Below are 21289 nucleotides of genomic sequence, written 5' to 3'. Positions count from 1 at the left end.
GATGTACAAAGCTTCAACCAAGAGATCCACCGCAGTGGCAGGAGCCAACAAGTCTTTAAGTCACCCCAGAATCCAGTTTTTCCTTCTGGGGGAAAAACTAATTGCTAACTGTGGCTGGGGAGAAGGTGGGCTCCTGGGAGGAGGAGGGAAGCAGAGCACAGAGGAAGCCAGAACGACTGAACATGCCAAAGTGTTTTTCCTTGTCTCCTTTACCTGAGCCACAACCATTCCGAGTTTGGACCTCACTGTTAGTTCACAGATAGTTTTAAATGCAAACTTCCTGTGAAGCAGCTGACACTTCTGCCCCCTAAGACCTATTCCAAATTGTCCCCCTAGCCGGACAACAGCAGGTGTTCCTGAATCCTTTGAAAATTGAACAGCAAATGGAGACTGGGCAAAGAAAAACTCCCTCTCCAGTCACATCGCAAGTGTTTTGTCCAGACACACAACTACTCTTTACTGCAAGCAAGCCCATTCACCTTCACTTCCAAAAATCCTCAGGGATTTTCTTCCTGACCTGCAAATTCCTGCAAAAGGGAAAATGAAAAGTGCTCTTGGCTTCTACATCTGCCAGATTCCGGAGCCCAGAAATTCACCTGTTCCACATCCGTAGCACAGTTTAGCCCCAGAAGTGCCCCACGGCTACAGCTGTGGCACCCCCTGGAACCCGAGCAGGGCAGCGGGTGCCCAGCATTAGTGCCAGGAGCAGATGCCCTGGGGCCGGCAGCCAGCCCCCAGTTACAAGCACACAGGGGGGAAGCTTTTTCAAAGCCAGGTCGCTGCACCAGTCCCACATAACAAACCCCCCAGCTCGCAGCTCCCCTGGCACCCAGAGCTGACCAGCCTGTCAGCCCAGTGACACCAGCCCTGGGTGCACGTGCTGGTTTTCCAGCAGGCACCATGTCCCTGGGAACCCGTCAGGCGGCAAAGTGCAGCGAACCAGGCTCCCACCTGGCAGGCAGCAAGCACATTTCAGCGTCTCAGCATTCAGCTCAGCGAGAGATGCCGGGCCCTGCTTGTCAGCAAATGTATTCGCCACAAAAACTGTGGCTTCTCCTGTGAGAACAGCTACACCTTATGGGGGTCATGGTGAAAAATCCTCCCGAGTATCTATGAACTCCTGAAGCACTTCCATTAATAAATGCAAACCAGTTCCCAAAAGGCAGTTTTCAGCTTTGAATTTTACAGAACGGAAAGCACATCATGACTAAGAGGACAGAAATAAGCTGAAGCATCTGCTCTCAGCATGCTGCTCCCCTGAACAAGGCAGGACTGAGCAGAAACAGGAAATGCAAATCCGTTATCTCCACCCCCATACATCACCCACATGAACCCCAACCTTTCCTAACTCACCTAGTCCACAAGATGTAACTGATTTGAGCTGCAGCTCAAGTGCTTTTGGGGTCAGAAATGGTCCTGGCTATGTTTGGAACACTGATGCAACATGTCGCTTTCTTCCATAGCACAATTATTTAATTTCTTAGTGTCCAGACATTCACTTCAGTTTGACCCTTTAAAGCAATTTACTTCAAAAGCTAAAAAAATAAGCGTAGTTTAATTCTGAAAGCATGTTTTTACCCACATGGCTGGGCTTTGTCTTCTTTTGGAAAGAAGAAAAGCCTCTAGAGCCACACGTGCATGCAAGACTACCAAGTTAAAATTTTATTGGAAACATTCAAAAGCTCTATTAACAAGATTACCTCATAGTACAAATACAGATTTAAATGCATAAACTAAACCAATTAAAAATCTATTCATGATTACTGTACATAAGTGGAATATTACTCTTGGCAATCCACTTTGTGAATGAAATAGAATGAAAGCTGGGTTAGGAGAAACAGCTCTAGAAACAAAAGACAATCGATCTGCTCAGGACAAGATTAGAAAGAGGTTCTTCTTTCTAACACAGGCATCCTCTAAGGAGACAAACTGAAGGCTCTGAAGCTTTGAGGAGCTCAGTCTTCCCATGCCTGTTTATGCTTTCAGTCACATGGTCACAGCACATAATCAAGCCCAGTAAACAGAATCCTACATATTTTGCTCATCCTTGAATTCTAAGGAGGAGGCACTCATAGAGTAACTGGGACTTTCAGAGGCTAGAAAGAGCGAAGATTACCTTCCATGTCGCAAAGCTCTGCTCTGAATCATGGACAAGCATTTGCTTAGAACCAAAACCAGCTGGAAGTAACTTCAGTCAGTGTCTGTTGACTTAAAGTGATCATCATCCACAGTGGAGTAGATGTGTCCCTCACTGCTAAGGAATTCAACAGCTTGCCTTTGAAGATAAAAAAAAAAAAAAAAAAAAAAGTGACTGCTAACTAGTCTTTATCAGCACCTTTCTCTCAGGGATTTCCCATTTACAGACCCCATCCCTCCTGTTCCCTTCTGGCACCTGCCAAGGGAAGCTCTCGGTGGCTCTATCCTGTGAGCAGCTGAAGTGCTGCTCCCCCAGTCACTAGTACTGCAAGTTTCTCCAAAGCTATGGCAATGTGCTCCCCCCGCAGCTCTCAGGGTCTGCCTGCCACAGAGGGAAAGGTCACCACTCTGTGCTTCCCCAGTAAAAGCCGTACCTACCACTCTGCTTCAAAGGGGAGAGAACGCAGAAAGATAACAAATGTTAATTACTGTTTTTCTAAGTCTCAGGGAAGAGAAATTCCACGAGACAGCAAAGAAAAGAACAGGAGCAGTCTATTCCCGTGTGCAGCGAGCAAGGCAGTCCTCAAAAGAAGAAAATAACTGCTAAGGCACTGCAGTATTCCTAGGTACCTGTTACTTTGCTACCAAGCTGTTAAACAGCTTGTTTTGAAAATAGGGAACAAAGTATTTTATCACCCCTTCAACTGACAATTGCTCATTCTAAGCTGCTGGAGACTTCAAAAGATCTGGCTCACCACCACATCCTTCTGGGAACAAGTGAAACTACCGGCGCTGTTTCACAAATAAGGATCTGGGCTTGCCTGCTGTTTTCCTCTCTGCCTCCTTTTATCACTCCAGGAAGGACTGCCTGGATTTCCAGAACATCCTTCTTTCCTATGCTTCTACTTACTTGATTGTTGACATGCTCATATGGTGGAGCTGAAGTTTCAGCTCTTGAAGACTCATTCCTTCTGGGACAGGGCAATTTTTAATCAAGTTCAACACCTGGAAAAGCAACAACCACCATCAGCATACAGCTAAGCTTCTCTATCGCTGACAGACAGCAAAGCTGAGGAAGAACTTCCCGTCTCCAAAGGGTAATTGAGCTTGCATTTGTCTTACATCACACCACAGCAGCCTCTGCTGCGACTGCTGTGCTCCTGGAGAAGCTGCTTGCGCCCACCTGACCCTGATGTGCTGTGAGTCCGTTCACTCCTAGGCTGCCACTGGCTCCATAGCCCCCCACGTCACCTGTCCCAGTAGAGGAAAACGACTGAGGCACTCTTGATGCTGACTGAAATCACAAGAGTAAAACTGTTGCAGTTACACAGGCTGCTGCAAGCCCACAGCGTTAAGAGTTGGTGTTACTTCAGAGAGACAGTAATTAAAAATAGATTCCCAAAAGAAGCCACTAGAAATGGACTGCAACGCAATCTCTCCAAGGAAGCCAGGACTCCTGTTACACCTTTGCTGTAGCCCCCCAACAGCTTCAAGCTTTCCAGCCCAACTGGTACGCAATTTCCGCAATGAACCAAGAGGTCCCTCCCTTTGGGAGACAACCAGTAACCCAGCAAGGGCCGTGACAGAATCAGGATCTTCAAGTACATACCGTACGATTTTTTCTGAGGATCATATGCGCATGGACAATCTCTAGCATGTGTGTGGTGAACTCATTCATGTTTTCCACAGGCATCATCTTAAATGCCACCAAGCTTTTCTTATTCTTTCAGAGGGAGAAAAAAACAACAACAACAAAGAAAAAAAATTAACATCACAGCAACAGGAACATGCTTAGCAGCCAATCCAACCACTCCATCCAGGAACAGGGATCGTGGTGGTTATGGAGCTTGTCTGCATGTAACTAGTCCAAAATTTTCTGACTCACATTTTGTGTTGGCTTTGCCTGGGACAGAGTTAGTTTTCTTCATAGTAGCTACTATGAAGCTATGTTTTGGATTTGTGCTAAAAACAGTGTTGATAACACAGGGATGGTTTTGTTATTGCCAAGCAGTGCTTACACAGAGTCAAGGCCTTTTCTGCTTCCCACTCCACGGCACCAGCAAGGTTGGGGGGCACAAGAAGCTGGGAGGGGACACAGGCAGGACAGACTGACCAAATGGATGTTCCAAACCATATGACGCCATCCTCAGCATATAAAGCTGGGGGAAGGAGAAGGAAGGGGGGACGTTTGCAGTGAAGGTGTTTGTCTTCCCAAGTCCCTGTTACACATGATGGAGTCCTGCTTTCCCAGGGATGGCTGAACACCCGCCTGCCGATGGGAAGCGGCGAATTAATTCTTCGTTTTGCTTTGTTTGCATGTGCAGCTTTTGCTTCACCTATTAAACTGTCTTTACCTCAACCCATGAGTTTTCTCACTTCCATTCTTCCAGTTCTGTATTCTAAAGGGAGCCCACTAACACTATGTCAGGCGACCAATGCACCACTGCACCAGCCTCGTGACTTGGAGTCATGGGTAACATGATCTTACCTGGAAAGACCGAAGATGACCAGCTACTTTTACATAAGTTCCTGGAGGTATCACAACATTCTCACCACCTGCCTCCTGGCAGAGAGGAAAAGGAGAAAAGAGGGTTTTGCCAATTCAGGTTTCCATTTCTCAATTACCACAATAAATTATCTGGGAAAGGAGGCTTATCTCAAGCATGCATTCCTACGTTCAGTAAGAGCAGTTAGGTAAACATAACAGTAAATGAAAAACAGAGAAAAAAAAAATATTGGCTCGTTTGAACACATTGTAGACCTGAAAGGAGTCAAAACCAGTCATCTGCTCTGCTCTCTCTGTCCGCTTCCAAGAGACCTCCACAGAGCAACAAGAGGAAAGAACCCTCAAACAGTAAAAAAAGCAGGTGTTCAACTATATAACTTGGCTAGGGGAATGGAAGCAGGACAGAACCTTTTCTGAAGTTGTGATAAATTTGCAGTTAAGACAGCTTAATCTTAACTCGAGTTAAGCCAGAATATCTGCCTAATTACTTTCCCCAAAGTCATTCAACTGAACTCAGCTGTCTGCCTACAAATACGTGTTTCATTAACATGGGCTAGCTTTAAAGGTTTGCTATACCAGCATGAGAGTCCAGTGGGAGTTATCAGCATTTCAGGAGTCATGCATCAGAAAACAAGACAACACTCATTGGTACACATCTTCACATCTATCACTGAGCCACCAACAAATTCCTGGTTCACTCTCTCCTTGTATTATTCCTCCACAGAAGTACTGAGCACGCATCTCAGTTCAGCTACGAAGTAACAGTTGAGCTTCAGCAGCTGAACTTTAAAAAATTATACAAAGTGATTCAACATAGAATCACGCATGGACTACAAAACAGGAGAGTCACATACAGTACACCAGTGATCTCTGCTACAGCAGATTCTCCCTTGGATTTTGGAGGCATGTTATCCCTACAACACTCCTCAGAAAACCCACGTTTTTGATAAAAAAAAGTCCTGCAAGGAGTGAGGAGTTGGACTTGATCCTTAAGGATCCCTTGCAGCCTGAGATATTCTATGATTCTGTAACTTTCTTCACTGCTCCCACAAGCTTTTAAAGAAGCGTGTTGGCAATGAACTCGATGTTTACTTACATCAGTATCAACCCACTGCCTAACGTCCATCGGGGCCGCGGTCATGTCGTCCACCTTGTAGAGGATGTTTGTCGGTGCCTTCTCGGCGTGCCGAATGACGCCCACGATGGTGACCTGCCTCGGGAAGGGGGGGCGGTTACCCGGGAAGGGGGGACGGCTACCCGGGAAGGCCCCGAGAGGCACGGCTGTCCCACCGCCCCCTCCCGCCCGCCGTTCCCGGCGCCCACCTGGGCGATCTCCATGTCGCAGATCCGGAAGGTCTCGTCTCCCTGCTCGGCCGCCAGCAGCTGCGACACGGTGCAGGGCACGATGTTCTGCGAGCGGATCCTCTGCAAGTGGCGGCGGGGCCGTCAGCGGCGGGGCCGTCAGCGGCGGGGCGGCCGCCCCCTCCCGCTGCCCCGGCCGCCGCTCCGCGCCCCGGCGCCGGCCCAGGCCCCGCTCCCGGCCTACCTGCTTCTTCTCCGCCTGCGTGCCGGCGGGGGAGCCGAAGCCGCCCGGGGACTGCGTGTAGCCGCCCGCGGGCGCCGAGGGGCCCACGCTGCCGTACCCACCGTCGAAGGTACCTGAGGGGGGAAGGAGAGCCGGTGAGGCGGTGGAGGTGACGCCCCCCCATCCCCGCCGCCATTAACGGGGCGCGGCAGCGGCGGCCTCAGGGCCCCTTCCCCGGGGTCCCCCCGCCCCCCTGCCGCCCCCGGCCCGGCCGCCCCGGCCCGCACCGTGCCCGCTCCACATGGCGGCGGCCTCTCGCTGGGCGCCAACCGGCCCGCGCGCTCCGCCCCTCCCCGCGCCGCCGGCTCCCGCCCAATCCGTGCGCGCCGCTCCCGGCGGCCGACAGCCAATCGCGGCCCTCCGTCTTCCGGCTCCTTCCAATAGGGGAGCCCCGCGGGGAGGCAAGCGGCCGCCGCCGCTTTGGGTGCGGGCGATGCCCGGCCGCGCTGCGGTGAGGGAGCGCGAGGGGCGGGGCCGGGCGCGGCACGGCACGGCACGGCAGCGGCTGCCCGGCATGCGGCCCGTCGCGCTCCTGCTCTGCCCGCTGGCCGCGGCCCTGTCAGGTAAGTGGGGGGCAGCGCGGCCGGCCGGGCGGGGGCCCGAGCGGTGCCCGGCGGCGGCTCCGCGCCCCCGCCCCGCTGAGCCCCGCGTCTCCCGGCGGCGGCAGGGCGCTTCTGGCACGTCACCGACCTGCACTGGGACCCCGACTACGACGCGGCCGTGGCCGCCGGGCAGGTGTGCCCCTCTGGCGGCCCCCGCGCCGCGCCCGCCGCCGGGCCCTGGGGCAGCTACCTCTGCGACGCACCCTGGCGCCTGCTCGTCTCGGCCGCCCGCGCCATGAGGAGGCGCCTGCAGCGGCCGGACTTCGTCCTCTGGACCGGGTGAGGCTGCGGGGAGGGCCGGGGTCGCGCCGCCCGGGGGGGGGTCCCGCGGCTGACGGAGCCCGCCTCAGCTCGCCTGCCCCGCGGGGGGAGGCACCGAGCGCTCCCGGGGCGCGCGCCGGCCGGGCGGGCTGTCGTTCTCGGCGCGGCCCCGCCGGCTCGGGGAGTTTGGGGTGGGGGTGGGGGGGCGACCCAGCGCCCCTTACGCGGGGCGAGGTGGGGATGTGCCCGTCGTGCAAACAGGCTTGGGGAGGGCGCCGCTGCGGGGGGCTCTCGGCGCCGGCCAGGGGCTCCCGACAAGCCCCAGCAGCGACAGGCAGGTAAGGGGGGGCGCGCAGCCCACCGCCCCTCGTTTGCTTTCGGCTCGCTGCCGGCCCTGGCTGAGCTCCCGCGGGGCGGGGGGCGCGGGGCGCTGCTCTGGTCGTGAGCGAGCCCTGCCTGTCCGGCAGCGCTGCAGAACAGAGTTCGACGTCTCCTCAAACTGTAAAGAGGCACCTGGGAGACTCGTCTCAAAAAGGGGCTGTTTTGCTTTAGAAGCAGGAAGAACCCACCCCCCCCAAATGGAGTATGTTTTTTCCTAGTATGGTCTCCAAAAGTGGGTACCCTGTTCCACAGGAGGCCTCCATAGCACTTACAGACAGTAAAAGCTTTATTTTGCACTATTATTCTAAGTGCCTGTGTCTTCTTGTAGTGTCTGCTTTTCTCCTAATAGTGCAACATCAGCCTGTAATCTGCTGTAACCTCCAGTCCTAGTTCGCAGTGCTGTTGTCTGGCCCCACGGTTCAGTTTTCTGTCTCTGTGGATGAATGTTTATACTTAGAAGTAGTTATTGGTCCTTATGACTTTATGTTGATTTTATTTTTCCTTCAAACTATTTCTCCCACTTTGACATCACTTTGAATTTTCATCTTTGTCTTCGATGGGCTTGTTGACAGCCCACCATCATCTACAAATGGCACAAGCCTATTAGTGAAGACATGGAAGTGTGCATCTGCCACGCTTTTGGAGGCAGACCTCAATGATCACTACCTTACTGGAGGCATTCCTTTGTTTTAATAAGAGTTGTTACCCTGCTGTTTGAACAGCTGTGCCAACAGCTTTGCTTTGCTGATTGACCTGAGACTGCAAAATGCTGCTCCTTGCAGTATTTCCAGTCAGCTTTAATGTCTATTAAATGCACCAGGGCAGAGTGAGCCTCCACTTCATACGCTTGTGTTTAGGTTTTCATATGCTTGTTACAGGTTTTTCAAGGTAGGATAAAGTGGAGCCCGCTTCCACTGTGAACAATTCCTTGAAAGTCCATCAGTGCCTTGGCCAGTCAACACAGTGCTGGTTCCAGGCACCCAAAAGCTTCAACTTTATTTTCTAGGAGGCACAAAGAAAAGTCAGCAAGTTTCTCTGCCTTGCATATCACTTTAAGTGTATGCTCTGTTAGTCACAGACATGCTGCTTTTATTTATCTAGAGATGATACTCCTCACGTCCCCAATGAGAAGCTTGGAGAAGAAAAGGTTCTGCACATAATAGAAAATCTGACTTCTCTGATCAAAGAGACGTTTCCAGGTAGGATTTGATGGGATGAGAAGGGGAGAGGGGCACAGTCTCTCATGGGAAGAACTTACCAGGGTGGAAAAATGACAGAATTGGGAAGGGGAAATGCACAGAAGGGCTGTGGTTGCTGGGACTTGTTTTTTCCTCTTCTGAGTTGCTGTATGGCATGAGGTGTGTCTTATGCACACTCATTGTTTCAGGTTAACTCACTCAAGAGAGGAAAATATTACAGAAATTACACTTCTGTAATTAGTCATTAAGACAGAAAAGGCTTAAGATTTCCTCATGCTTAATCCATGTCAGCAGTGGGGGAAGGAGTCTTATTGATGGTGAAAGCTCACCGATTCATCTGTAAAGCCGTGGCTCTGGGGTGGCTTGTCCTGCAGAGGGGATGGTCTTTGCAGCGTTGTACTCTCAGTCATTGCAGCCACGTGGCTGTGGTGTGGATGATTTGCTTTTGCGAGGCTCTCAAGCCATACTGTTCTTCCCAAGTGTGTGAGTGCCTCAGGGAGCTTTGGTGCTGAGGAACTCTGAAGCAAGCACGCAATTACTCTGAGCCTCCTTTTCTCTGTTTCTAGATACCAAAGTCTACGCAGCAATGGGCAATCATGACTTCCACCCCAAGAATCAGTTTCCAGGGAGACAGCACAGGATCTACAACCGAACAGCTGAACTATGGCGTCCCTGGCTGAATGATGCTTCCACTGCTTTTTTCAGGGCAGGTGTGGCACCACTGGCTCATGTTGGCAGCAATCTGGGGAGTTGGGGGTGGTTTAGGAGAATACCATGAAGGGTTTTCCCAGCCTCTATGCTCAGAGAAACAATACCTATGAAGTATTTGCAAAGGAAGGGTCCTATTTAGTGCTGACTTCTGGCACTGTGTTCTCCTGCTTGCAAGAAAAGAAGTTTTTTTATGCTTTAGTCTTTCCTGCTTTCCTCGAGTTACTGGAAAGTGCCCCTATGGAGAATGCAGAGTGGTGAACTTCGGTGGAAGAAAAAAGAACTTTTAAGAAAGCTGCTGGTGCAGGCAGCACTGTGGTGCTCTGGAGCTGCCCAGCTCCTGCTCGCCCTCCCTTCACCCTGAGAGGCATCAGTACCACAGGAGGCACCCAGTGAGAAGAGTCGCTCCAGATCCCTGTTCTGGTGTGGTCAGAGTGCGGCTGGCGCCTTGTCCAGATGGTGACTTTGCTGTGGCTATGGCCAAAGAGAGCTGACAGGGTTGGAAACAAAGGGATGCGGTGTCACGACAACCAGCTTGACCAGACCTCCAGCTCTTTCCCTGTGGGTTACATTTTTCAGGAGCTTTCTACAGTGAGAAGCTGCCCAGCCCAGGGACAAGGGGGCGAATGGTTGTCCTCAATACCAATCTGTACTACGACCAGAATGATGAGACAGCTGATGAGGAAGATCCTGGAGGGCAGTTCCAGTGGCTGGAAGAAACACTGACCAATGCCTCTAGAGCAGATGAAATGGTATTAAAAGAAATGAATAAACAAACTTTGTGGAGGGCTTCTCCTACCCTGGAAGCTCTTCTCACGCCTGCTTTCCCCTCTGTGTGATCACAGTGAGCCGGTGGGAAGCATGGGCTTTGTGTTCAGTGCAACTCTTTCTTTTGTAGGTCTATATTGTGGGGCATGTCCCTCCTGGCTTCTTTGAGAAGAAACGAGGAAAGCCCTGGTTCCGGAGTGGCTTCAATGAGCGGTACTTGACGACTGTGCAGAAGCACCACAGAGTGATTGCTGCCCAGTTCTTTGGGCACCATCACACAGACAGCTTTCGGATGTTTTACAGTGATACAGGTATTGGTTCTGGCCACCCAAGCATTTGCGTATTAGCTCTGCCAGCTCCCAGAAAATGACTGTTGATGAGAGGTTTTGTTCAGTGGCTGTTAGCTGAATGCAGCTGAGAAGCCAGAAAAGGCTTGTGAAATGCTTTGGTCAACAAGAGACAGCAGTGGTTCTGATCACCACCCCCAGCCTGTAGCTCCAGCCCTCCTTCCTGTTTACCCTCAAATTTTGTCATTTTGTCTGGGTCTCCTTGGCTGAGTGTGGTTCTCTTGTGCACCCTCAGTGCAGGAGTCTTTGGCAGCAGTGGAAAGCCTGTTCTCAGCTGCAGCAGTCCCATGTTCAATCCCTGAGGCTGTCCAATGTGCCGATCTTGACGTGTGCTGTCGTGACTAGGGCTGGTGACAAAACTGCTGTTTGCAGTGTGATCTGTTCCTGGGGTGCTCGCTGCTATGTGGACAGGGTGTGATACAAGCCAGCATCTCCCACTCATGGGTGGTTTTGCCTTTTTGTTAAGGTTCTCCAATCAATGTCATGTTCCTGGCCCCTGGAGTGACTCCCTGGAAAACGACATTACCTGGAGTGAACAATGGAGCCAACAACCCTGGGATTCGGGTGATCAACTACGATCCAGACACCCTTCAGGTGTTGGTAGGGGATCCCCACGTGCTGCACGGTGCAGTTTTCTAGAAGAGTACTTTAATTCCTCCATGAAGTTTCAGCCTCCTGTCTAGCACAAAGATTTAGTAAGCCTGTCAGTGAGTAAGAGCAAGACGACCACAGTCAGCTGGGCCAGCTTTTCTGCCGGGATGAGTTACTCAGGGCAGCACAGGACAAGTTTTGTCATGTTCTTGATGTCTTTAGCTAGTTTCCCTTGACACTTGCTTTACTACCTAGGTAATGTGGATTGCAGAGCTTCTTGTTCAGGACTAACAAACTCCTCAAATCCCCTCCAAAAACTTCTAACCATCTAGGAAATTATTTGGGTCCCCCTACTTGCTAAATTGTTTCATTTGCAATGGATCTGAATTTGGATGACTTGTAGGGGCAGCTTCTGTTTCCTCTGTCTCTTATTTGCAAAGAGGCAGAGGATGGGTTGTTTGTGCCTTTCTTTGCAATGGACCCAGCAGCTCTGTGGCTGCTCTGTTTACACATTTATAGCATGAGAAACGAATGCTGAAATACACTGTGGAAGGCTAGGGAACTGGTGAGGCAGAGAGAAAAGGGTAAGGGCTGAGAACAGAAGCTGTGAAAAATGTTAGTCTGTAGTTTGCTCACAGTTGAGAAAATAACTTCACTTGGTGAGCAACTCTAGTGCAATCCTTGCTTCTGCCAGTGGGCAGTGTTGATAGTAAATAAGAGTGATTTTTTTTTTTTTAAGGTGTCCAGGCCTGAACTTTGTGATGTTTGGTGGTAAAAGTCAAGCAGAGAAAAGCCGTTCATGCCTGATGAGTTCTGGAGGCTCTCACCTGAGGTGTCTGTCCCCAGGTTCACGTATCGGTGGAAAGCAGCCGTTGGGAGGCAGCTGAGCCCTCGCTGGGCAGGGAGGTGTGCTGCCTGCAGTGAATACATGTAGCTGTTGTGCTGCACAGCAGCACCGGGGAGAAGGGGCTGATCACAGCCTAGCCAGGCATTTCCCTCGAGGGCTGAGCCTTTCTTGATTTGTCTTCGTTCTCTTTTCTCTCCCTGCAGGATATGGTGACTTACTACTTGAACCTAACCCGTGCGAACATGATGGCCCCAACGTGGGAGGAAGAGTTCCCAACATGGGAGGAAGAGTATGTGCTGACAGAAGCCTTCCAAGTCCCTGATGGCTCTGCGCGCTCCATGCAAACGGTGCTGGAGAGGATATCAAAGGATCCCCACTATCTGCAGCAGTACTATGAGTTTAACTCTGTCAGATATGACCTCACCCCATGTGAGGAGGCCTGCCGTGTCGATCATGTCTGTGCCATCAGGGAAATTGATTTTACAAAATACGATGAGTGCGTTAAAGCCAGCAGCTCTGCCTCTGCAGCTGTCAGTGTTTGGTTTTTATTCTTCTGCTTGCTCTTAAGACTTCTCAGTCCGCAGCAAGCACTGTAATGACAGAGAGCAAGAGAAAACGAAGAGAGTGCAAGTTTGTGATGCACGTGAGTTGGCAGTTGTGAATGCTTTTGGTGTTGAGAACTTACTCGGAAACCAAGACAAAATCAGTGGCTCTTACTAAAAGCTCTGTGATGTCAATTTGAAATCTTTTTCTAGAAAAGCTTGATGTACCAGAAAAGGGCAGTGATTGTTACAGTCTTTGTGCCAGGCTGACTGGTGCCAGGGAGCGTGTCCCGCTCGTCCCGTGATGTCTGAGGCAGTCTCCTGAATCAGATGAATTCCAGGCCCTGTGGATGGGAGCTGTGAGCTGCCCTGTGTCCCTGAGGAGTCTGCTGCCAGGTGGGTACCTTCTGGAAAGGCCACCAACTGGTGACCCAGAAGGTCTTGTTTTGGTGGCCTTGTGCAGTAGCAGCCTTGCCTTTGGCTTGTGAGCTAAGCCAGGTGGGATTAGTTCTTTGACAGTGTATGAACTTAAGCAAGTGTGGGCTGTGACTTTCATGTGTCAGCATCCAAGATGAGGCTCTAGGCTAGTGAGGTTGATTATTAATAAATAATAAACACCTCTTCCCTTCTGTGCCCTCTGAACTCACCCCTTCCTTCATTGGGGTGTTGTGGGCTGACCTTGACCGCTTGACCGTTTAAGGATCTCCGAGCGCTGGGGCGATGGGCATGGGGCAGCCTCGGGCTTTGCTGCCCTTGGGGCAGGGGGCGTGAGGCACGGCAGGAGCGGGCGGTGGCTGGGGAGGGGGCCGGGCGCTCTCCCCGGGGCCTGATGCGGCCGAGCAGGAGCGCGCAGGGCAGCGCGGAGCCGTGCTGGGAGCGGCGCCCCGGCGGGTCTGCAGCCGGTACGGGCTGCGGCGGGGCCGGTGCCCGGGGCAGAGCCGCTCGGGCTGGGCACGCGGCCGGGGGCGGGGCCGCGGGCGGGGCCGCGGGCGGGAGGGCGGGGCGTTCGCGCGGGGCGGGGCCGGGGCGCGCCCGGTGGCGGGGCGGCGGTGCTGATGGCGGCGCGGGCCGCCCCGCCGCGGTTCGGGCCGCTGCAGCTGGCGCTGGCGGCGGCGGGGACGGTGGCGGCGGCGCTGGACGTGTGCGCCGACGGGTGGGTGGCAGCGGGGTACGCGCGGGGCGGGCAGCCCGGCTGGGCCGCGCTGGCGCTGGCGCTGCTGGCCGCCGCCTCGGTCGCCACCCAGGCCTGCAGCTGGCTCTGGCTGCGCTCCGACCCGCCCGCCCTGCGGCCCGACGTGCCCCCCGGGCTGCTTGCCGCCCTCCACGTTCTCCAGCTCGGCATCCTCTTCAGGTACAGCTTCCCCCCGGGCATCCCTGGTGCCTCGCCTCAGCCCCCCCCTGCCCCGGCGTCCCCCTTCCCGGTCCCTCCGCCCCGCCCCCCCCCCCCCCCCCCGGTGCCGGGCTGCCCCCTCCCCTTGCTCCTGCGAGGAGTCAGGGCCCCGACTCACTGCGGCTGCCGCTGGCCTTGGGCATCCCGAAGGCCGGGGATGGGCAGGACGGGACCCCTCGTGCCCCCCCCCCCCCCCCAAGTGTTCGATGTTCGGGGGCTCCCTGGGCAGAGTGGCTCGGCCCAGCCCTGGGTTGGGACCGGGGCGTGTGTGTGGGGGGTGGCCCGTGTCCCCCCAGCTCCCCACCCGCCTCCCACAGCTCCGGCCACCTCGCCAGACTGGGGCTGGGTGTCGGAGCCCTGAAACCTTGGCTCATCCTTGGGCCTCCTGGCTGGGTGGGCAGCGCCCGGCTGGGTTGTGCCTCCGCTCCGGGGAAGGAAAGAGCCAGTTTCTGCCCAGGGTGACACTTGGTGTCACTTGAAGTTCGAGAAGTCAGCCTGACACTTGAACTTACCCAGCGTGGAGCATCGCGTGGGGCTGCGGGGCCTGGCTCGGGCAGCAGCGATCTGAGCAGGGGTGGGAGCGTTTGAAGCTGTCCTGCCAGGGCAGCCTGGGGGCTGCGGGGGGGCTGCGGTGCCACCCAGCCCCTCCCCCACCACCTGGTCCCCACACAGGTGCCTCCACGCTCTGAAGGTGGGCTGGAAGGTGTGCTGGGAGAAGGCGGAGGAGGAGGAGGAGCAGAGCCGCATGGCCTTCCTCTCCCATGACATCAGCATGCTGCGCCTCTTTGAGACTTTCCTGGAGAACACCCCACAGCTCATCCTGCTCCTCTATGTGATCCTGCGGACAAACAAGGCAGAGCCCTCCCAGGGTGAGGGGGCTGGAGGGCGTGGGCTGGAGGTCAGAGCAGGTTGGATGGGACAGACCAGACGGGCTGTCTGGGGGCTGCAGCTCCCAGCAGGACACTGTTCGTCTGTCCTTGCTTGAGGTTCCCATGTCACTCCTTCCCTCGATATGACATGTAGGAGAGCAGACACCTGTCCTGTCCTTACAGCATCACAGACTGGCCGGGGCTGGAAGGGACCTGGGGAGGTCACCCAGCCCGACCCCTGCTGGAGCAGGCTCCCTAGAGTGGTTGGAGTTGCATCCAGGTGGGTTTTGAATGTCCCCAGAGAGGGAGACTCCACAACCTCTCTGGGCAGCCTGTTCCAACGCTCCGCCACCCTCAAGGTAAGGAAGTTCTTCCTCATATTCAGAGGGAACTTCTTGTGTTTCCGTTTGTGCCTGTTGCCCCTTGTTCTGTCTCTGGACACTACAGAAAAGAGCCTGGCCCCGTCCCCTTAACACTTGCCCGTAAGGTATCTGTATGCGTTTGTAAGATCCCCTCTCAGTCTTCCCTTCTCCAGGATGAACAGGCCGAGCCCCCTTGCTTTTTCCCGTGAGCGAAATGCTCCTGTCCCCTCATCATCTTCATAATCGCATGCCTCAGTGGACTGTGCTGGGCTTGGGGTGGGAGGGTTGGAGCTGGGGGACCTCTGTGCCACTTGGTCCTGTCACCTCTTCCCCATCCCTTGGGCAAGGCCAGGCACCAGCCTCCACCTCAGGGAGCGCGGAAGGTGGGGGGAGAGACGTAGGTGCTGAGGCTCTGACCCCCCCAAAGCAGCTGCTTTGCGAGGTGGTGGGAAGCTCGTTTTAGCAGTGCCGGGCAGGGGGAGGTTTAAGCTGAGCTGGGCCCCCTCAATCTGCCCTCAGCATCTCCACCACTGTGTTTGCAGGGCTGGGGATCTGCACCGCGCTCCTGTGTGTGACCTGGTCTCTACTGGACTACCACCAGTCCTTGCGCTCCTTCTTGCGGGACAAGTACGAGCTGAGCCTGGGCTCCTCCGTTGTCTACTTCCTGTGGAACTTCTTCCTCATCTGCCCCCGCATCCTTGTGGTCACCCTCTTTGCCCTGCTCTTGCCCTATGGCGTGGCTGTCCACTTCTCGCTCGTGTGGCTGGTGATGTTCATCTGGGTCAGCCTGCAGGGCACAGACTTCATGGAGTCACCAGGTCCCGAGAAGCTCTACCGAGCCATGGTGGCCGTGATCCTCTACTTCAGCTGGTTCAACGTGGCGCAGGGGAGGACGCTGTACCGCAGCATCATCTATCACGGCTTCATACTGGTGGACAGCACGCTGCTGGCCCTGTCCTGGCTCTGGTGCCGCTCCCCCTCTGACGAGCACTCGTTCCTCATCCCAGTGGTCTCTGCTGCCCTGCCCTGCTACTTGCTGGGGCTGGCGCTGAGGGTCACCTACTACAGGTGGCTGCACCCCAACAGGCAGGGGTGGCAAGAAGGTGGCTGCGATGAGGTGGATGCCCACGGGAGGGGTGATGGGCTGGAGTTTCGCTCGCTCTCGGTACCAGGCCTGGTGAACAGGCGGATGTGGTGGCTGGCCCAGACCCAGCTCCCCCTCTCCCCGGGGGGCAGGGCAGCGCTTGCTGAATGGGGCTGCTGCCACAGAGTCTGCTGTCTGAGGCCGGCTCCTCCAGAGTGACCTGCCAGGGAGGCAGACGTTGGTCCTGCTCCTGGTCCTGACCCCCCGGGCTGTTGTTTTGGGCGGTGGAGGGACCTGGCAGAAACCAAGGGTAACGTGCAAGCACCCAGCAGGTCACAGGGCTCCTGTGGCTGTGCCCTTCGGGAGAGCCACAATGTTTGTGGGGGGGTCCACCATATTGTGGCTGCCCTGCCATGTCAGCTTCTTTTGTTATTTATTATTAGCGTTTTCCAAAAAGAAAAACTCACCCAAAAAAGAGCAATGGTTTTTTTCTGTCTGTGGCCTCTCCTGTGCCTGCTGCCACTGTTGCTGCCCAGGCAGGTGGGTGCTGGTGGGGGAAGAGCTTGTTCCCCCCCTTGGAAGCAGCAATCTGAGTTTTCTGTTTCCAGCCAGGATTTTCCTTCTCCTTTGATTTTTGCTCTTAAGGTCAAAGATCACCTGTTAGGACTATGTTCAGGGAGGGCGCTCCCATGGGAGATCTGCGCTGGGAGAACGCGGGCAGAGCGGTGGCGCGTCGCCACCCTGGGGAGGGTGCTGTGGGATGGTGCAGGGTCAGGGCAGGTGGGGGCTTTGCCCCTTCAGCGACAGGGAAGTTGGTCCCAGTGTGGATTCTCTTCGGGCAGGAACGAGGAATGTTGCTTCTGGCATTTGCCAGGTCCCTTCCTGCCTTTCCCCTCTGCCACACCCTGGGCAGCGGCTCCCGAAGCCCCCGAGGCCATCACGGGGGCCAGGGACTGACCGCAGAGGTGTCAGAGAACAGGCTGAAGCAGCGACTATAGAAAATAGACTTTATTTTTTTTTTTTTCTCCAGTTCATAGGACAGTTCCCATTACAGACCATGAACAGGCAGAGGCTGTGTGGTGCCCAGGACCCCTCTCCCACTGCCAGGGCTCCACAGGTCCTGCTGCTTTCCTGAGCGCCAGCACAGACATCTTCCCCAGGGCTCCCGCAGGCAGCACGCACCGGTGGATCTGGGGGTTTTTTAAAGCCTCTGCAGTGGAGCTGGAGGGGAGGCTGGCAGCACCCAGGTGGGCTCAGCCTCGGCACCCCGGGCCAGCGGGCTGGCTGGCATTCTGGCATTCGGGTTTGTCACCAGTTCAGCTACAGCCAGGTCAGGGGTAACGGGAAAACACAGAGACAGAAGAAAAATCAATGCTTGGATAAAGATGTTGTTCCCACCACATGAGAGACAGGAAAAGTCTTAAATTCAGCCAGCAGAAGAAAAAATAAAATAGCCAGGTCAACCTTTATTAAACATAAAACACAGAAATGTACCATCAACCTCCTATTATAAAAGTACTTTACATACATTCAAGCAAACATAGTATAAATATCAGTATGAAATGTCACTGGCTGCGAGAGTTCCACACTCAGCTAGAATTTTTCCGATATCTTAAAATTTCCTTAAAACATTTTAAAGTAAACAAACACAAAGCAAAGCCAGTCAGCGGCAGGGCTGCTTGGTACCTTGGGTCCAGCACTCGCTGCGAGTGCCTGGGCAAAACACGTCCCACCTCCCAGCGCGGGCCAGCCTGGCTCTCCTGCCAGCTCCCTTTGGATGCTGGGCAAGCAGAGGGGCCGCTCAGCCGCGCCGGATGGCAGGAGGTTAAGGCACAGGTTTTGATCCCAGAGCTCAGCCAGCCACAGTACGAGATGTGCTCCAAATGGGCTGCTTCACCAGCTGGGACATATCCCAAGCCTGCTGACAGGAGACTTTTGGACGCACTGGGGACCCGCAGAGAGATGGTCAGGATCCAGCACAGGCTCTTCTGTGATTGCACCCAAGTCCTGATCTTCTGGCAACATTTCACACTCTGGGAGCGACGGGGCTGCTTCTCGGCCTGGCTCATGTCCCACCAGATCTGCTCGGCTGATGCAGTAGTGATGCTTCACAGGGACCACAGATGAACTGGTCTCTTTATGGACCCAGCAGGAGCCCTATAGCATCTCTCCCTGCTCTGCATGGGGCCCACGCTGCTGTGGAACATCAACACACACCTACACGCGCTGCACCGGCTGCGTGGGATCACCCACTAACACACCTGAGCTCTCTGCCTTGCGTATGCAGCACGTGGGAGAGCATCCCCTGTAGGCTCCTGCTTCTCTTCAACCCCACAAGCACCAGGCAGCACGTCCCCAGCTCGCTCCAGGGGCTCTGCCGGGCCAGCAGCCACGAGCAGCTGAACAGAAAGCAGACCACCCCTGACTCCTGTGACCACCTTGGAGAATCTCCTCTGACTTCGTTTTTTTTCTTTTAAAAGCAAAACTGGAGCTAGGAACATGTGAAACAGACCTCCATGTCCAGTCCCTGAGCTCTGCGAGTCCGCAGCCCTTGCTCTAGGCACCTTCTGCTCCACGGTGGTGACGAGCTGGCCCAGGAACAGGCAGTCCTGGGGCACAGCTCAGCGTGTGCTGACCTGGCCCAGCAGCTCCCCCAGCACTGATGGAAATCATTCCCCGGTAATTAATGCCACAAAAGGAATGTGGCAAACATCACCTGCTTCTGTGGGCACAGCCTGAGTGGGTCAGCGTCCTCCCTGAAGTGACATGCTTTCAGACCAGTCCCCTGTGGGTCCCAGACAGGTGACACTGTGCTGGAGACCACAGATCTGGAGGGGTGTGGGTGCAGCTGCGGCGTCTGGCTCAGTAGGAGCAGCAGAGGCGGTGGGGCACAGCAGACATCTGTCCTTTGTGCAGAAACCCCAGGCACCTGCTGATGTGGTGCCGCTGGGGTACAGGGAGGAGGCAGATACCACTGAACACAGCCTGACCTGGCACAAACCCGACACCCCGTGCCAGCCCCCAGTCTCCAGCTGGCTACTTCTGGCTAGTGGTACTGCAGGTCACCAACTCCAGCCTTTTTTTCCGAGACAGTAGCAGAAAAAAATCAGCATAACCATCACTTACAAGGCCAGTGTGCTCCAGGCTGCCAAGTCACAGTGTCTTAGAAAATTAAGTCCCTCTTAACAAGGGTTTTGTTTCTAACTATGTAGTTAGGCTAATGCAAAGAAGAATACAAGAAAATTGAATCTGATTCTACTAAAAGGAACTTACTCTCACAAATGGAGTCAGGAAAGTAGAGGTGAAGGTTAATAACCATAACCCTTCTTTGTAACATTCATGAGGATTTAGTTCTCTCAGATTATTCCAACTCCAGAAGAGGACTCTGTTCACATCTGAGCAGTCTGCAATAGTGTTGTGCTGTATCTAACGTTCATTGGCAGTTCTGTTTTCCTTTACAGGGAAAAATCTGTGGGATCTACAGTCTGGGTCACGGGTAGCTGAAATCCAATGATCTCCTGCTTGTTAACAGGGCTTGTGCACACATTGACCAGAAGCCACCAGGATCAACTCAGAACACCAACACCTGTACAAGGAACCATGTATCCCAGAAACATTCCCTTATCTATTTTCCAGTATTCCCATGTTGAGGAAATAACATAAGGACATTGTAATAAATTAACTGCTTTGAACACCCAGGGAAGGAGAGAGGACACATTTCATAGCAATAGAGGTATTTTTGACATTTTCATTAATATTTCCTATGAAAAAAACCATAGCTCTTTTTGGCTTTGCGAAACAAGGGAGGTTCAGCTCTGCCATCAGTACTTTTCTATAAAAATAAGGTTTTGTGTTTACTTGGATTCTACAACTAAGCTGAATAGAAAGGAGAAGAGTCTTACAAATACTTCTGCTGTTGTATCACACCCGGAGACTACCTGCTAGAGGAATTCAGCTGGCTTCTGCAAGTCTCTTCTTCAGACAAGCTCTAGCTCTACTGAGTCTAGAGCATCTTTATAGGACACCTTTGTACTTGGCAGGGCCTGTGCTCCTGAGGAAATGACCTGGTGTCGTGTTCTACGGTACAGGTTGCATTAGATATGTTTTCTTCATCACGCTGAAAAGTGAGTCCCCAAATGTATGAGATTTCTGCCTCCCCAGCGATGGAGAGGGCTTGCAGGAGCTGCAGTCATGCCTTTGCTCCAACTTCTTACAGGAAGTCTAACTCGAGGGCTTGGTGAAGGGACACGAGGTCTGCATGATTTGTGATCCTCCAGAAAGGCATGTTGTGCTGTAACAGAAGAGCCAGGTTTATCAGAATGATTTAACAGCTAGGTCGAAGCAGTCAAGGTACACCTGTAGGGTTGTGCAACACTGGTTTTGACAGCACTGTCTGAGCACACCACGTTCAGGAAGGACCTTGGCTGGATGCACATCAGTATCTGAAGCCTATCTTATCTGCACATCTGTTTACGACGGACACTGGCACTATCAGCTGCTTTGCACGCTCCTGATGGCAAACCTCAGCACTCGGCCGTGAGCTGCTGCTTCACCCAGGAAAGCCTTTCCAGGGCTCCCAGGGAACCTGTGTAGATGCCAACTGGCACATGGCAGACAGCACGAAGCCTGCAGAGGCAATGTCCTGACAGTCATCTCTGCATTTTGCTGCCTTTAATTAGCATGGCTGAACAACCTGTTCAAGCCTGTCCAAATAAATCGAACTGTTTGCTCCTTGTTTGTAATTCAGACTAGTAGTAGATGCTGTGTATTGATCTGATCGTCACCAGCAGTTTTCCCAGCTGAGCTGGCAAGTCTAACACAGAGTTTATCACTGCTTGACAGAACCAAGTCCTGACTCCCTCTGTGCTGCTGACAAACTGCACTATCCTAACTGATAGCTGCATGCTATGATCAAGACATGCTACATCAAGATACTGTTTTACAGGGACAATGTTATATGCAAACCTAAACAACAGTAAAACAGAAACTTGAGACCCCCCAAGAGCCAGAAAACTTCCCATCTTAATGCGGTGAAAGATCTCTTGCATCTCAGGCCAATTTCCCCCTGGCTGCCCCAGCCTGAAGAGTTCAGCCCTGAAAAAGTGTCCCTG

The 21289-nt window shown here is 53.7% G+C and overlaps 4 protein-coding genes across 18 annotated transcripts in view; 2 read left to right on the top strand and 2 right to left on the bottom strand.

Annotated features, from left to right (window-relative positions):
• Nucleotides 1-1635: 1635 nt before the first annotated feature.
• Nucleotides 1636-6570, bottom strand: RPA2 (replication protein A2). Its single transcript, XM_056330213.1, has 9 exons — nt 6455-6570; nt 6189-6301; nt 5966-6067; nt 5739-5852; nt 4625-4699; nt 3746-3859; nt 3320-3430; nt 3047-3141; nt 1636-2275 (listed from the first exon to the last, which is right to left on the bottom strand). The coding sequence occupies exons 1-9, from the start codon at nt 6468-6470 to the stop codon at nt 2191-2193; spliced, it is 825 nt and encodes a 274-aa protein (XP_056186188.1). The 5' UTR covers nt 6471-6570; the 3' UTR covers nt 1636-2190.
• Nucleotides 6571-6604: 34 nt separating this feature from the next.
• SMPDL3B (sphingomyelin phosphodiesterase acid like 3B) lies at nt 6605-13102 on the top strand. Of its 3 annotated transcripts, none has more exons than XM_056330209.1 (8): nt 6605-6678; nt 6895-7108; nt 8573-8670; nt 9237-9380; nt 9958-10130; nt 10277-10457; nt 10960-11093; nt 12135-13102. In XM_056330209.1, exons 2-8 carry the CDS (start codon nt 7065-7067, stop codon nt 12525-12527), a joined length of 1167 nt encoding a protein of 388 aa, XP_056186184.1. In that variant the 5' UTR covers nt 6605-6678; nt 6895-7064; the 3' UTR covers nt 12528-13102. The 3 variants fall into 3 exon arrangements, with proteins under 3 accessions (XP_056186184.1, XP_056186185.1, XP_056186183.1); XM_056330208.1 differs by lacking the exon at nt 6605-6678 and adding an exon at nt 6699-6790; XM_056330210.1 differs by lacking the exon at nt 6895-7108 and having other exon boundaries at nt 6626-6678.
• A 396-nt stretch (nt 13103-13498) lies between these two features.
• Nucleotides 13499-16731, top strand: XKR8 (XK related 8). Its single transcript, XM_056330122.1, is given in 4 exon segments — nt 13499-13824; nt 14536-14732; nt 15637-16319; nt 16321-16731. Coding segments are annotated over 4 exon segments (1233 nt in total). The 5' UTR covers nt 13499-13528; the 3' UTR covers nt 16378-16731.
• Nucleotides 16732-17624: 893 nt separating this feature from the next.
• Nucleotides 17625-21289, bottom strand: part of EYA3 (EYA transcriptional coactivator and phosphatase 3) — a 59245-nt gene continuing 55580 nt past the window's right edge. For all 13 annotated transcript variants that reach the window (XM_056330109.1, XM_056330111.1, XM_056330114.1 and 10 more), the window contains one exon: nt 17625-20469. In XM_056330109.1, the coding sequence (XP_056186084.1) occupies nt 20389-20469 (81 nt within the window). In that variant the 3' untranslated portion in view covers nt 17625-20388. The remainder of the gene's footprint in view (nt 20470-21289) is intronic.

This window comes from Falco biarmicus, chromosome 3 (assembly GCF_023638135.1).
Source record: "Falco biarmicus isolate bFalBia1 chromosome 3, bFalBia1.pri, whole genome shotgun sequence".
Lineage (NCBI taxonomy): Eukaryota > Metazoa > Chordata > Aves > Falconiformes > Falconidae > Falco > Falco biarmicus.
Note: the sequence above shows the minus strand (reverse complement) of the source record. Positions and strands in the feature narration are given on the sequence as shown.